Source organism: Schistocerca piceifrons, chromosome 5 (genome assembly GCF_021461385.2).
Source record: "Schistocerca piceifrons isolate TAMUIC-IGC-003096 chromosome 5, iqSchPice1.1, whole genome shotgun sequence".
Taxonomy (NCBI): domain Eukaryota; kingdom Metazoa; phylum Arthropoda; class Insecta; order Orthoptera; family Acrididae; genus Schistocerca; species Schistocerca piceifrons.
This window is the reverse complement of record NC_060142.1, coordinates 383,903,263-383,918,519: the sequence shown is the minus strand read 5'-3', so window position 1 is coordinate 383,918,519 and position 15,257 is coordinate 383,903,263. Positions and strand designations below refer to the sequence as shown.

Genomic DNA, 15,257 nt, shown 5'->3' with positions numbered 1-15,257 from the left:
GATACTGAAGGACATTTTACTTGTTGTTTGATAGAATGAAAAGCACTGATGGTGCTGTATATTCAGCGAAACATGTTTGGGTAAAAGAAGACAAAATTGTGTTTTCTCAAAGTTGGTACCATCCAAAAACAAATTCATTTGCTTTATTTTTCGAAAGCTGTTGTAGGGCATATAATTTATTATGGAATTAGATTTTCACATTTTGAGTTGCTTCCAAGATATTTTTACGAGTCCTGATTACTATAAACAGCTGCATTCCGAAATGAAACTAGTACTATGTCACTGCTCCAAGTGCAGATCAGTGTGGCAGTTACAGAGCTAATTCGCAGTGTTCATTGCACCAAGAGGTTCTGATATACAACAAACCGACGACTACTTTGTGGAAGTAAGTGTTCCATGCTTTGCTTCCAACACAGCGTATTTCAGTAACACATTATGCAACCTTGGCATTGACCAGACACTTACGCTGAACTGTACGTTGGGAGACAAGGTATTTAAAAGAAAATTAGTAATTAGTTTGTACAGTTCCATTGCCTTATGACAAGTGAAAGCCTACTCAGTTTATATTTTTATTTTTTCATACGTTATCTGGATTCTGTGCCTTGCACCAGAATCAGTGCTAGACAAATGCAATATTATTGTATATTTTTCTTTCTATCTGTATCCACGTTTGTGTGAGATCGAAGTCTGCGCCCTTCAATTTCACTGAAAATATTTCTAGGAACGAAACGGGAGTACAGTGTTAGTAACGGCACCTATCACCACACTGCAGTGTGAACTAATGATGAACTTGACTCAAAATAACAGTGCGTTTCGGAGTGGAAACAAGTTATCTGCGCCAAGTGAGTTAATCGGTGTATGAGTTATGGAGTGTTGTGTTTTGTTTGCAGCTAAGTAATATAACATTTTATTGTGTTTTTAGATACTACTAATACTGAAATATGATGATGCACAACTAATATTATTTTCTGTACTGTAGGCTGCAACAATATCTATGCCAAGAAATAACAGTAAGAATGCCAAATATCATAGTGCGTCTGACAAAGAAATTTCAGGCGGTACCGGGAAAACAGACAGTATAAAAACTTAATTTTGATGGTTTTTTTCTTTAACAGTCAAATATAAATTGGATGAAAATAACATGAAGGAAACCGTATGAAAAAGTCAAACTTCTCGCAATGACAATCAGAGAAGCGAGTGAGGAATATTCGGTTCCAAAAAATACATTAAACGGCAGACAAAGCTTTACGGGAAACACAAAAAGGTGGACGTGACACCTGTTTTAGAAATCAACAAGTTTATTTCCGAGAACATTCAGGAAATAATACCGTACGATAATATTTGAAGTTTGGCCTCTCAGTAAGTCGAGTTCTTAAATCAAGTGACCAAACTTGCAGAGCTACTGAAACCCAAGCATCGGTTGAATAACACAGAAATGAAAGCGGGTAAATTTACTACGATTATAGATGAAGACGTGAGGACGCACATCTGAGGGCAGCTGAATTCGCGAGTTTCCAGCGAACAACAGGTACCAGCAAGGAACAAGTAGGCAAACTAGATGAGCTGATGGACAAGTTCAAATTTATAAACTTTTATGAAATTTATAATTAAAACTCTCCGCAAATTACTTTTTTACTCGTTAAAATTTCATGTTCTATACAATTCTCCAAAAAATTTAAACTACCAGAAGAGAAAGAATGCAAAAAATTAAGAAATCAACTAGTGTGTATTCTTAGGCCATGAGGTCTTATAATTCTATTAATTAAGATAATATCGTAGTTGTTATGGTGAAGAATGTTCCGATACTACCTTCAAAATACACACAGTCTGACAAGAAATGTCCGTGACGTACCGATGTGAAAGCACAGTTCTCTCTGAAACACCACCAGCCTCCAAAACGTTGGAAGAAAGGGACTACTCCCTAGGTCGCGGCCATACTGTTTGACAACGGTCATTCGAGGTAGCGCAGAACCGCGATTCATCACTGAACACAATGTGTTACCATTCGTCATCAGTCCATGATTCCACCACTCAAAAGCAGCCGTTTCTGTTATGGTGTTAAATGCAGCTTACTCATGATACAGTGATTCTCTGGCTGCCACTGGTCTCCGACCAACGATGCGGGACAACACAGATTGCTGCAGGGAGTCTTTTGCTTCTTCATGGATGGCATATGCGGATATGAAGGGGTCACGATGTGCCTGGCGCACAATATGGCGATCTTCCCTTGTGGTGGTCAGACGTGGTCGACCAGAAATCTGACGACGAGCACGCCTGCCGTTATGATCCATGCAGTCCAACATGCGGATGCCTCACAGATCTGGGAATTGCACAACTGGACCAGTTAGCCACATGGAGACCCACAGTGAAGTCCCTTTCATACTTCATGGGCTGCCAACAGTATTTACGTCTACATCTACATATATACTCCGCTAGCCATCAAGCGGTGTGTGGCGGAGGGCACAATTCGCGCCAAAGTCATATCCCCTCGCCCCCGCCCCCTCTGTTCCACTCGCGGATCGAGCGAGGGAAAAACGACTGTCTGAACGCCTCAGTAAGAGCTTTATTTTCCCTTATCTTTGAATGGTCATCATTGCGCGAATTGAAAGTTGGTGGTAATAATATATGCTCTACATCCTCGGCGAAGATCGGATTGCGGAATTTAGTGAGCAGCCCCTTCCGTTTAGCTCGTCGTCTATCTGCAAGTGTGTCCCACTTCAAACTTTCTATGAGATTTGTAACGCTCTCGCGATGGTTAACTGTACCAGTCATGAATCTTGCTGCTCTTCTTTGGACCTTCTCAGTCTTTTGACGAACGGTCTAAGGCGCTGCAGTCATGGCCTGTGCGGCTGGTCCCGGCGGAGGTTCGAGCCCTCCCTCGGGCATGGGTGTGTGTGTTTGTCCTTAGGATAATTTAAGTTAAATAGTGTGTAAACTTAGGGACTGATGACCTCAGCAGTTAAGTCCATAAGATTTCACGTACACACAATCTTTAGAACCAGACGCAACTGGTAAGGGTCCCATACAGACGAACAATACTCTAAGACTGGACAAACTAACGTATTGCAAGCAATTTCCTTTGTTGAAGGACTGCATCGCTTCAGGATTCTACCAATAAACCGCAATCTAGAGTTCGCCTTACCCGTTACTTGTGTAATCTGATCATTCCATTTGAGATCATTTCGAATAGTCACACCCAGATACTTGACGGACGTTACCGCTTCCAAAGAGTGGGCATTTGTTTTGTACTCGTACATTAATGGGGATTTTCGCCTTGATATACGCAGTAGGTTACACTTACTAATATTGAGAGATAACTGCCAGTCATTACACCACACATTTATTTTCTGCAACTCCTCATTGATTTGTTCACAACTTTCGTGTGATACTACTTTCTTGAAGACTACAGCATCATCGGCAAACAATCTAATGGCGCTGTCAATACCATCAACCAGATCGTTTACGTAAATCGTAAAAAGCAGAGGACCTATTACGCTGCCCTGGGGCACACCTGAAGTTATGCTTGTTTCTGTTGAAGTCACCCCGTTCAAGATGACATATTGTTCCCCGTCTGTTAGAAAACTTTCCATCCAACCGCATATGTCATCGGGTAGGCCGTAAGCGCCCACTTTTTGTAGCAAGCGACAGTGCGGAACTGAGTCGAACGCCTTTCGAAAGTCGAGAAATATGGCATAAACCTGGGAGCCGGTATCTAGAGCCTGTTGTATATCATGCACAAAGAGGGCCAGCTGTGTCTCGCATGACCGCTGTTTCCTAAAACCGTGCTGGTTTCTGCAGATGAGCTTCTCAGAGCTCACACGAGTTCGCCGCATATTTGCGTACTCCACACTGATGACACAAAATCTGTAGCTTATCACAGACCTTACACTGGGCGGCCCAGAAGTGTTGGGACAAACTTCAATGGGCTGCAGAGTTTTTCAAATTGAGGATAGAAACCTGTGTCTGGAAATGTCTACCAACTCTGCTACAGAGCGTCTTAGTTATAGGCGCCGGCGCCTGCCATTGGACCACTCCTTTGCCAGCAAACGTGACTTTGTACCCTGACGGACCATAGGCGGAATGTCTTGCAATATTGTTGTTATTCAGTGATTGCGACTGACTGCTGTGATTACCAATGGAGAAGATGGAGCTAGCTGGTGCGTAGAAAAGCCTTGTCACCTGCGAATGCAACGAGACGCTCCACCTACGGTCCGTCAGCGTGCAAAGTCATATTTGCTGATGAAGGGGTTCTAGTGGCAGGCGCCAGTGCCTCTAACTTCGACACTCTGTAATGACGTTGGATGACGTTCTCGGATACGGTTTCACATCCTCGATTTGTTTCTCAAGACACCCTCCACAGCCCCTTGAAGTATGTCGCAACATTTCTTGGACACCATCGATACCACACGAGCGCTAGTAAGAAAGCTAAAGATGAACAACACCAATCCATTTTTGTAGCCATTCTACCTGTCACAGGGAATTGCAACTCTAGTCATTTACACTCATGCTCATAAATTAAGGATAACGGTGATATATGGTGAAACAACGCTCTGGTGGGCGGTTTGCGGGTTTAAATCACCTCGGTGTGTGACTATGCGGTGCATTTGACCTACGGTCGTCGCACGGTGGCTCTGGCAGCAGTCCACATACGCAGAGGTGTGTTGGTGCATGTCAGAGTATGGTGGAGCGAGTAAGTGTGCAGACGTTTTCAGACGTGCTAATGGTGACTGGGTGTTTAAAATGGCTCAAAGAACACATATTGATGACGTTATGAGGGGTAGAATACTAGGGCCACTGGGGGCTGATCAAACACAGCCCTCTGTGTGCCACAAAGTGTATCTCAAGATTACGGCAACGATTCCAGCAGACAGGAAACGTGTCCAGGCGCTACAGTGCGGGACGTCCACAGTGTACAACACCACAAGAAGACCGATATCTCACCAACAGTGCCCACAGACGGCCACGGACTGAAGGTAGCCTTGCTCGGGACCTTACTGCAGCCAGTGGAACAATTGTCTCCAGACACACAGTCTACAGACGACTGAGCAGACATGGTGTATTCGCCCAGAGACCTGCAAGGTGCATTCTACTGACCCCTAGTCATAGGAGAGCCCGTCAAGCCTGGTGTCAAGAACACAGTACATGGTCATAGGAACAGTGGTTCCAGGTTATGTTCACGGACGAGTCCAGGCATAGTCTGAACAGTGATTCTCGCCGGGTTTCCATCTGGCGTGAATCAGGAACCAGATGTCTTTGACAGAGGAACTGTAACAGGTCAGGCGTATCGGGACGTCATTTTGCACCCTATGTCCGCCTTTTCAGGGGTGCAGTGTGTCCGACCTTCCTCCTGATGGTTGATAATACACGGCCCCACCGAGCTGCCATCGTCGGAGTACCGTGAAACAGAAGATATCAGGCGAATGGAGTGGCCTGCCTGTTCTCCAGACCTTAACCCGATCGAGGACGTCTGGGATGCTCTCGGTCGACGCATCGCTGCACGTCTTCAAGCCCCTACGACACTCTAGGAGCTCCGAAAGGCACTGGTGCAAGAATGGGGGGCTATACCCCAGCAGCTGTTCGACCACTTGATCCAGAGTATGCCAACCCGTTGTGCGGTCTGTGTACGTGTGCATGATGATCATATCCCGTATTGATGTCGGGGTACATGCGCAGAAAACAGTTGCGTTTTGTAGCACATGTGTTTCGGGAGGGTTTTCTCAACTTATCACCAATACCGTGGACCTACAGCTCTGTGTCGTGTGTGTTCCCTATGCGCCTATGCTATTAGCGCCAGTTTTGTGTAGTGCCACGTTGTGTGGCACCACATTCTGCAATTTATGAGCATGAGTGTACATACCAGCTGACGGTGTGAACGTCTGTAAGTTGCACTAACATCCGACAACGGTGCTTCACAATATTTGTCAGGCCATGTATTGGAATTTCGAAAAAGCTTACGCGTCCGATAATGGCTCGACCTTCCCCGAGTACAGTTATTGAGGTCACAGAGGATAATTCTAAAAGTGGGAGAAGTAGATGAGAGAGGCAGACTCACCGAGGACGAAGATGACGGGCACCTTGGGCACCTCGAACTTGACGTGCGCGCCGTTGTGCAGCGGCGAGGCGCGGCCCTCGGGCTCCGGGGTGCGCGGCGGCCCGTCGTACGTCCAGGCCTCGCGGGGGCCGCGCCCGCTCTCCTCCGCCTGCCGCGCCGCCGAGCTCCGCTGCTGCTCTGCAACACGCCCGGGGCGCCGATGCTGTAGCCGCGCTCTCCGTTACATTAGATTACATTAGTTTTTCCTTCCATAGATCCGTGCTGAGGAGATTCTCGAGGATGTGGAACACCTCAATATTTTTTTAAAGATGAAATAACAATACTAATAGTATCAATATATACAATACATCATTTGTTTCTATTAAAAAATTCGTCAATGGAGTAGAAGGAGTTGGCCACTAGTAAGTCTTTCAGGCTCCTTTTAAACTGATCTTTACTTGCAACAAAATTTTTTATGTTTGCTGGCAAATTATTGAAGATGAGTGTTCCTAAGTAGTGGACCCCTTTTTGAACTAAAGTAAGTGCTTTTAAGTCCTTGTGCAGATCATTTTTGTTCCTGGTATTGTATGTATGAACTGAGCTGTTTGTTGGAAAAAGAGATATATTATTTATGACAAATTTCATTAAGGAGTAAATATACTGAGAGGCAGTAGTTAGTATACCCAGTTCTTTCAAGAGGTTTCTACAGCACGTCCGTGAATTTACTCCACAAATAATACGTATTACACGCTTTTGGACTCTGAAAACTTTTGTTTGACTTGAAGAGTTACCCCAAAATATTATACCATATGACATTATGGAACGAAAGTAGGCAAAGTATGCAAGTTTTTTTCATTTTTATGTCGCCTATGTCAGCTAACACTCGAATTCCAAATACAGATTTGTTAAGGCGTTTCTGCAGTTCTGTGGTGTGCTCCTCCCAACTGAATTTAAGACTGTCAACCTCTTCTATCTGCTCTTCTTCATACTTTATGCATATGCTGTGTGGGAACCTCTTAGAGGTTCTGAATTGCATATAGTGAGCTTTTTCGAAGTTTAATGTCAGTGAGTTGGCTTTAAACCATTTATTAATATCCATGAAAATATCATTAGCAGATCTTTCTAGAACTACACTCGACATACTATTTATTGCAATACTTGTGTCATCTGCAGACAGAACGAACTCTGCTTCTGGCAGTGTAACTGATGAGTGATCATTAATGTACACAAGAAAAAGCAATGGCCTTAAGATGGATCCTTGTGGGACACCACATGTAATTTCTTTTGATGATGACTGATGACTTAAGTCAGTAGTCACTTGCACTGACACCCTTTGTTTCCTGTTAGCGAGGTATGACTTGAACCATTTTGCAGCACTGCCCGTGACACCATAGAATTCTAATTTATTTAAAAGGATATTGTGGTTCACACAATCAAATGCTTTTGACAAATCACAGAAAATACATGCTGCGTGTAATTTGTTATTTAATGAATTAAGTACATTTTCACTGTAGGTGTAAATAGCCTTCTCGATATCAGAACCCTTCAGAAATCCAAACTGTGTTCTTGATAATATGTTATTTGTGGTCAAGTGGTTGAGAAGCTGCCTGTACATTACTTTTTCAACAATTTTTGAGAATACTGGCAAAAGTGAAATCGGTCTGTAGCTTGATGGTATCTCTTTATCCCCTTTCTTGATACGTCGGCGGCTTCACTCGCGGCGGAGAAAACAATAGAATTTCCGAGTTAAAGCTACGTCACACTGGACGTCACAGCCGCATGTCGAAACAACCCACAGTTTATTTCAAATAGTGGCTTTCAGGCCGACCGTAGGCGGAACGAAACGGCACCGTGTGTCAGCTTCAAGGATTCTCTGAACGGAAATTTGGTGTTGAGGGGACGGTAACGTCGTTCAGAAATGTTCAAATGTATGTGAATTCCTAAGGGACCCAACTGCTGAGGTTATCCGTCCCTAGACTTACACAGTCCTTAAACTAACTTTTGCTAAGAACAACACACACACCCATGCCCGAGGGAGGACTCAAACCTCCTGCGGGAGGGGCCGCGGAATCTGTGACATGTCGTCTCAAACCTCGCGGCCACTCAGCGGTAACGTCGTCTACTACCATCTGTAGTTAGCCTGCCCCCACTGCGCTTACCAATGTCAAGAGCCCCTTTACTAGGGATTGGAGAAACCGACGTCTAAAAACCGAAAACGATGTTTTGATTTTAAATAAATGGTATTTTTCGGTATTTGCTTGGTCTCGGTTACAACAGATCTTTTTTCTTCATTTTTGACTAATAACTCGCTAAATAACCGGCATATCAACATGCCACAGCAGCAGTCGTAAAATTTTTTATAGTTTAAATAAAACGATTTTTTTAAAAAAGAGTACTGTTTACTCGTAACATTTTCATAGCTTTGAAATATTGGGTCATTATAGAATTTCGGAAAAACTTTCAGAATTCGTTAACGTATATGTGCAACAGGATTTTAGAACATATATTGTGTTCGAACATTATGAATTACCTCGAAGAAAACGGTTTATTGACACAGTCAACATGGGTTTAGTAAACATCGTTCCTGTCAAACACAACTAGCTCTTTATTCACATCACAACTAGCTCTTTATTCACATGAAGTGTTGAGTGCTATTGACAAGAGATTTCAGATCGATTCCGTATTCCTGGATTTCCGGAAGGCTTTTGACACTGTACCACACAAGCGGCTCGTAGTGAAATTGCGTGCTTATGGAATATCGTCTCAGTTATGTGACTGGATTTGTGATTTCCTGTCAGAAAGGTCGCATTTAGTAGTAACTGACGGAAAGTCATCGAGTAAAACAGAAGTGATTTCTGGAGTACCCAAAGGTAGTGTTTAGGCCCTTTGCTGTTCCTTATCTATATAAACGATTTTGGAGACAATCTGGGCAGCCGCCTTCGGTTACTTGCAGATGACGCTGTCGTTTTTCGACTAATAAAGTCATCAGAAGATCAAAACAAACTGAAAAACGATTTAGAAAAAATATCTGAATGGTGCGAAAAGTGGCAGTTGACCCTAAATAACGAAAAGTGTGAGGCCGTCACGATAAATCAGTCTAACCTAAAAGCCGTAAATTCAACTAAATACCTAGGTATTACAATTACGAACAACTTAAACTGGAAGGAACACGTAGTAAATGTTGTGGGGAAGGCCAACCAGAGACTGCGTTTTATTGGCAGAACACTTAGAAAATGTAACACATCTGCTAAGGAGACTCTCTACACTACCCTTGTTCGTCCTCTTTCCGAATACCGCTGCGTGGCATGGGATCCTTACCAGATAGGACTGACGGAGTACATCGAAAAAGTTCAAAGAAAGGCAGCACGTTTTGTATTATCACGGAATATGGGAGACGGTGTCACAGAAATGATACAGGATTTGGGCTGGAAATCATTAAAAGATAGGCGCTTTTCGTTGCGACGGAATCTTTTCACGAAATTCCAATCACCAACTTTCTCCTCCGAATGCGAAAATATTTTGTTGACACCTTCCTACATAGGGAGGAACTATCACTACGATAAAATAAGGGAAGTCCGAGCTCGTACGGAAAGATATAGGTGTTCATACTTTCCGCGCGCTATACGAGATTGGAATAATAGAGATTTGGGAATGTGGTTCGATGAACCCTCTGCCAGGCGCTTAAATATGATTTGCAGAGTATCCACGTAGATGTAGATGTAGATGTTCATGACAACGCCTGCAGTTAAAAACGAGCAACAAACAAATTATGTAAGAATGGGTACAGCAATGCAGAGGCACTAATGTAACTAGCCGCGCGGGATTCGCCGAGCGGTCTCGGCGCTGCAGTCATGGACTGTGCGGCTGGTCCCGGCGGAGGTTCGAGTCCTCTCTCGGGCATGGGTGTGTGTGTTTGTCCTTAGGATAATTTAGGTTAAGTAGTGTGTAAGCTTAGGGATTGATGACCTTAGAAGTAAGTACCATAAGATTTAACACACATTTGAACATTTTGAACTAATGTAACTTTTGTCTTGCGGCGTGGCCTATTAGACGGTATGCTTATACGTCCAGTGTACAACACTTGCTCCGATCTCGTCTGCAGTGTGTCCTCCTCTGACATCATTTGTATTGGAGAATGGTATTATTCCTAGTTTGGAAGTATTTTATGAAGTACGGTAGCAATGAAGTACCACTCTCCATTTGCTTTAAAAAATTAAAAACCTCTAGGAGGCTCAACAAATTGTTTACATCACGTAAGGAGAAAAAGTCCACAATGTTCCTTGGAGAAGAAGATATATTTGATTGATACATTTACAATTTTATTGAAATGCTTCAAAATTGGGATAACAACTCAGCCCTTCATTTTGCGGTTGCTTCAGGTTGAAAAACGGATGCCATCGTAAAGTGACGATGCAGGGAAGTTACAAAATTGTAACTTTCCACTCATCGCCGCGCAATCTTTGCTGGCAACAAAGAGAACGATTTCGGGCACAACCTCATATCGATCAAAATCTCCTACTCTTCACCTTCATTAGAATATTTCAATCTTTATTCAAAATCTACGTTTATTACAGGAAGTAACAGTAACAGAAAACCGAAAATATTTCAGGAGCCGGTTATTCTGAACGGTTTTAACAGTCGGGGTAAACTGGAGATGAAAAGAACCGGTATAACCGAAAACCTGTTATTTCAGCGATAACTGTGATATCCTACACAGTCAAACAAATTGTCAAACTTTACTGAGCTTGCCAAATACTTCACAGTGTATGGTGGAATCTGACACTTTTGTCAGACATAGAACGTATTTGAGAGAAATTGTGATTGACGGAAAATTTGACAAGATGGCAGACGTCGCTTGTGATGATGTTTCGCCCCATGTGTTTAGTGAAAAAGATTTTTATTACAATTTATGTCACTGTAGCAATGGCAATTACCAAACTGATAGAGGCGTCGCTTCTTTCCCAGCCATATGTCATCCAGGAAAAAATTAAGAAGAAAATCAGTGCTGTATACACAACAACCAAGCAGGAGTGCAATAAAATAAAAAGAATCGGAGTTGTCCAGTGGTTCCACGTTCGATATTGACTGTATGCTCCCACGTTGTGTTATTTTAATGAACTACCATTAGAGGACCAAGCAGAAGGGAATAAATTTTCGCGTACTTGTAACTTCTTATTTTGTATGAGGACGAAGTAACTCCAAAGAAGTTGAAGTTCATTTATCCATTCAAAGAAACTTAATGTAATCATCAGGTTCCACGTGTAATATTTCCTTTAACAGTTTTTCATGTATATATTTCTCTCCCATTTTAAATAACTCCCTGGACCCTCGTCTTCTTTAAATGCAGTGGCTGAGCCGGAGTTAGAAATGCTTTATCTGCATTTGAACCCATTCCCCCTGGTGTCAAAATACAGCGTGCATGAACAGCGTCTGCTTTATTAGCAAGGTTAAGCTGACAAACTCGTTGGGTCGTGTACAGATTTGTTCGAAAAATCTGTGGATCCACAAGAGCAAATTTGACAAATAAATTTGCTCTCTATGGAGGCACATGAAGTGGAACTTTTTCTTGCGTCTTCTAAATCATTATTTTATTGCTTAATTTGTATGAGAACTATATTTTGTTCTACTGTGGCAATGATTTATTAGCTGAAACTGAATTGAGCCTATAATTTAAGTTTTATAATTCATAAACAAACCAACTCTTCACTGTGTAGAACTGTGAAGGTAATTGAGTCTTGTAAAGTTTTTTTAATTTTAAATTGTTTCAAATGTCAATCAATCATCGTGATTGACGAAGAAAAAGTTATTTTTTCTTCAGTTGTAAAGAAAGTAGGAAGCAAGAGATAAAGCAAAAAGGTGAAAGTGTACTTCCTTCAAGATTTCTCTCTCTCTCTCTCTATATATATATATATATATATATATATACACTCCTGGAAATTGAAATAAGAACACCGTGAATTCATTGTCCCAGGAAGGGGAAACTTTATTGACACATTCCTGGGGTCAGATACATCACATGATCACACTGACAGAACCACAGGCACATAGACACAGGCAACAGAGCATGCACAATGTCGGCACTAGTACAGTGTATATCCACCTTTCGCAGCAATGCAGGCTGCTATTCTCCCATGGAGACGATCGTAGAGATGCTGGATGTAGTCCTGTGGAACGGCTTGCCATGCCATTTCCACCTGGCGCCTCAGTTGGACCAGCGTTCGTGCTGGACGTGTAGACCGCGTGAGACGACGCTTCATCCAGTCCCAAACATGCTCAATGGGGGACAGATCCGGAGATCTTGCTGGCCAGGGTAGTTGACTTACACCTTCTAGAGCACGTTGGGTGGCACGGGATACATGCGGACGTGCATTGTCCTGTTGGAACAGCAAGTTCCCTTGCCGGTCTAGGAATGGTAGAACGATGGGTTCGATGACGGTTTGGATGTACCGTGCACTATTCAGTGTCCCCTCGACGATCAACAGTGGTGTACGGCCAGTGTAGGAGATCGCTCCCCACACCATGATGCCGGGTGTTGGCCCTGTGTGCCTCGGTCGTATGCAGTCCTGATTGTGGCGCTCACCTGCACGGCGCCAAACACGCATACGACCATCATTGGCACCAAGGCAGAAGCGACTCTCATCGCTGAAGACGACACGTCTCCATTCGTCCCTCCATTCACGCCTGTCGCGACACCACTGGAGGCGGGCTGCACGATGTTGGGGCGTGAGCGGAATACGGCCTAACGGTGTGCGGGACCGTAGCCCAGCTTCATGAAGACGGTTGCGAATGGTCCTCGCCGATACCCCAGGAGCAACAGTGTCCCTAATTTGCTGGGAAGTGGCGGTGCGGTCCCCTACGGCACATCGATGTACTGTGGAGACCTCACGCCCCACGTGTTGAGCAATTCGGAGGTACGTCCACCCGGCCTCCCGCATGCCCACTATACGCCCTCGCTCAAAGTCCGTCAACTGCACATACGGTTCACGTCCACGCTGTAGCGGCATGCTACCAGTGTTAAAGACTGCGATGGAGCTCCGTATGCCACGGCAAACTGGCTGACACTGACGGCGGCGGTGCACAAATGCTGCGCAGCTAGCGCCATTCGACGGCCAACACCGCGGTTCCTGGTGTGTCCGCTGTGCCGTGCGTGTGATCATTGCTTGTACAGCCCTCTCGCAGTGTCCGGAGCAAGTATGGTGGGTCTGACACACCGGTGTCAATGTGTTCTTTTTTCCATTACAAGGAGTGTATATTCAATGAAACGGATTTCGTATCCAATCAATAAAGAACAGGTAACCAAGCTTTCACACTGTTGACGAACGCTGCTCCAACAATTGAAATACCCGTATATTTAAGTGTTTGAGCACCCCTCACCAGTGAATAACCCTCTTACTAAATTTACTTTGCTTTTAGCTAAATAACGGAAAAACCTATCTCTATGTTGGCACGTATTACCCTCTTACTAAATTTAGTTTAATTTCTAAATAAAGTGCCCTATGGGAGGATAGTCCTGTTAATAGGAAAATGTAATCAGTACAGTTACCCTTTTTACAGAATTTGACGGTGTGTCGTGTCTAATGGATAAGTAAATCAGACTGTTCAATTCTTTTCCTGAGATCATACCCAGCGGTTACAAAGAAACGCAGTATGAATAGTGCTATATTGAAGCTAGGACGACTCAGTTTCAAGTTCATTTAGTTGTCTAAAATATGTACTAATGCTCGCCAACCTGTCCAGGCAATGAAACCGTGAAGTATTGGAAAAGCAGAAGTATTAATTATGCCTACGTTCTTGCTACTGTTTAAGTTGCTTCTTCAAATAATTATCACTCCACGTAAACAATGTTGGTGCAGACACTGGTATTTTCTCCGCCCAGGGACTGGGTGTTGTGTTGTCTTCATCACCACCATCTCATCCAACAGGTGGCGACAGGAGGGGCATCCGGCCACCCCTTAAATTAACCATGCCAAATCCGACCATATCCACGCCGACCTTGCGACAATGCTGGACAAAGGCACAAGAAAAAGATGATACAGAAAATATAGTATCAATATGCGAACATTTTAAAGCAAAAAAATTATAAAAAATTTATATGAAGCATAAACTAATAGTGTTATAAGTGGGCCTTTTCCACTTAGTTATTCCAAGTCATTCCATCACATTATTTTAATATCGTACCATTTCGTCGATCGGATGGCTGTTCGCTGGCGGAGCGTGCTCTCGTTCTCCGTTGCACCCGAGCAGTCTTTTGTTCTTTCTCAGTCCGTATACACATCAGGCCACTGCTACTCTCCGTGTGTTTCATTCAGATTTGTCCCTTATCTCTCGACCCTTTTTTTGTACAATCGTGTCCTTACCTCCAGTAAGCCCTCCCAATAGGCTGCTTAGTAACTTGCAACGACAATATTCTTCGATTGCCGAAGATGTTCTCCTTCTTCGCAAAATTTTGAAGACACCTGTCATCCGTCGCGCCTTGCGAGTCATCTTATGTGCCAACTTCTTCAGCTCAGAGCAGCACGTTCTCTATTACTATTCTAATCTCTGTCGTCCTCTAGTTTTATCTCCTACAGTCCCCTTTAGGACTATGTGAGTTACTTCCTTATGTCTCAACACATGTCCTATGTCCATGCCTTTTATTTGTCAATGTTTTCAACATGTTCCTCTCCTTGACGATTCTACAGAGAACCTTATTTCTTATCTTGTCAGTGTATCTAACTTTCAACATCCATCTTTAGCATTACTTCTCAAACGCTTCGATTCTCTTCTCCGGTCCCGGTGGAGGTTCGAGTCCTTCCTCTGGCACGGGTGTGTGTGTTTGTCCTTAGGATAATTTAGGTTAAGTAGTGTGTAAGCTTAGGCACTGATGACCTTAGCAGTTAAGTCGCATAAGATTTTACACACATTTGAACATTTGATTCTCTTCTCTTCCTGTATTCCCGCAGTCCATGATTCACTACCATACAATGCTATTGTCCAAATGTACATTCTCAGAAATTTCTTCCTGGTATTAAGGATTATGTTTGATAGTGGTAGATTTCTTTTGACCAGGAATGTCCGCTTTGTCTGTGCTAATCTGCACTTTGTGTCCTTCTTGCTTCGTCCGTCATTTGCTATCTTGCGTCCAAGTTAATAGAATTTATCAACTTTGTCTATTTCGTAACCACCAAGTTTGATGTTAAGTTTCTCACTAATCCTGCTTCTGATACTCCTTGTTGTTCTCGTCCTT

At 43.4% G+C, this 15,257-nt stretch overlaps 1 protein-coding gene across 1 annotated transcript in view; it reads right to left on the bottom strand.

Moving 5' to 3' along the window:
- LOC124799005 (adenylate kinase isoenzyme 5) overlaps window positions 1-15,257 on the bottom strand; it is a 466,936-nt gene that overhangs the window by 392,186 nt on the left and 59,493 nt on the right. Inside the window, exon 2 of the mRNA XM_047262541.1 lies at window positions 6,053-6,229. Within this exon, the coding sequence (XP_047118497.1) occupies window positions 6,053-6,229 (177 nt within the window). The remainder of the gene's footprint in view (window positions 1-6,052; window positions 6,230-15,257) is intronic.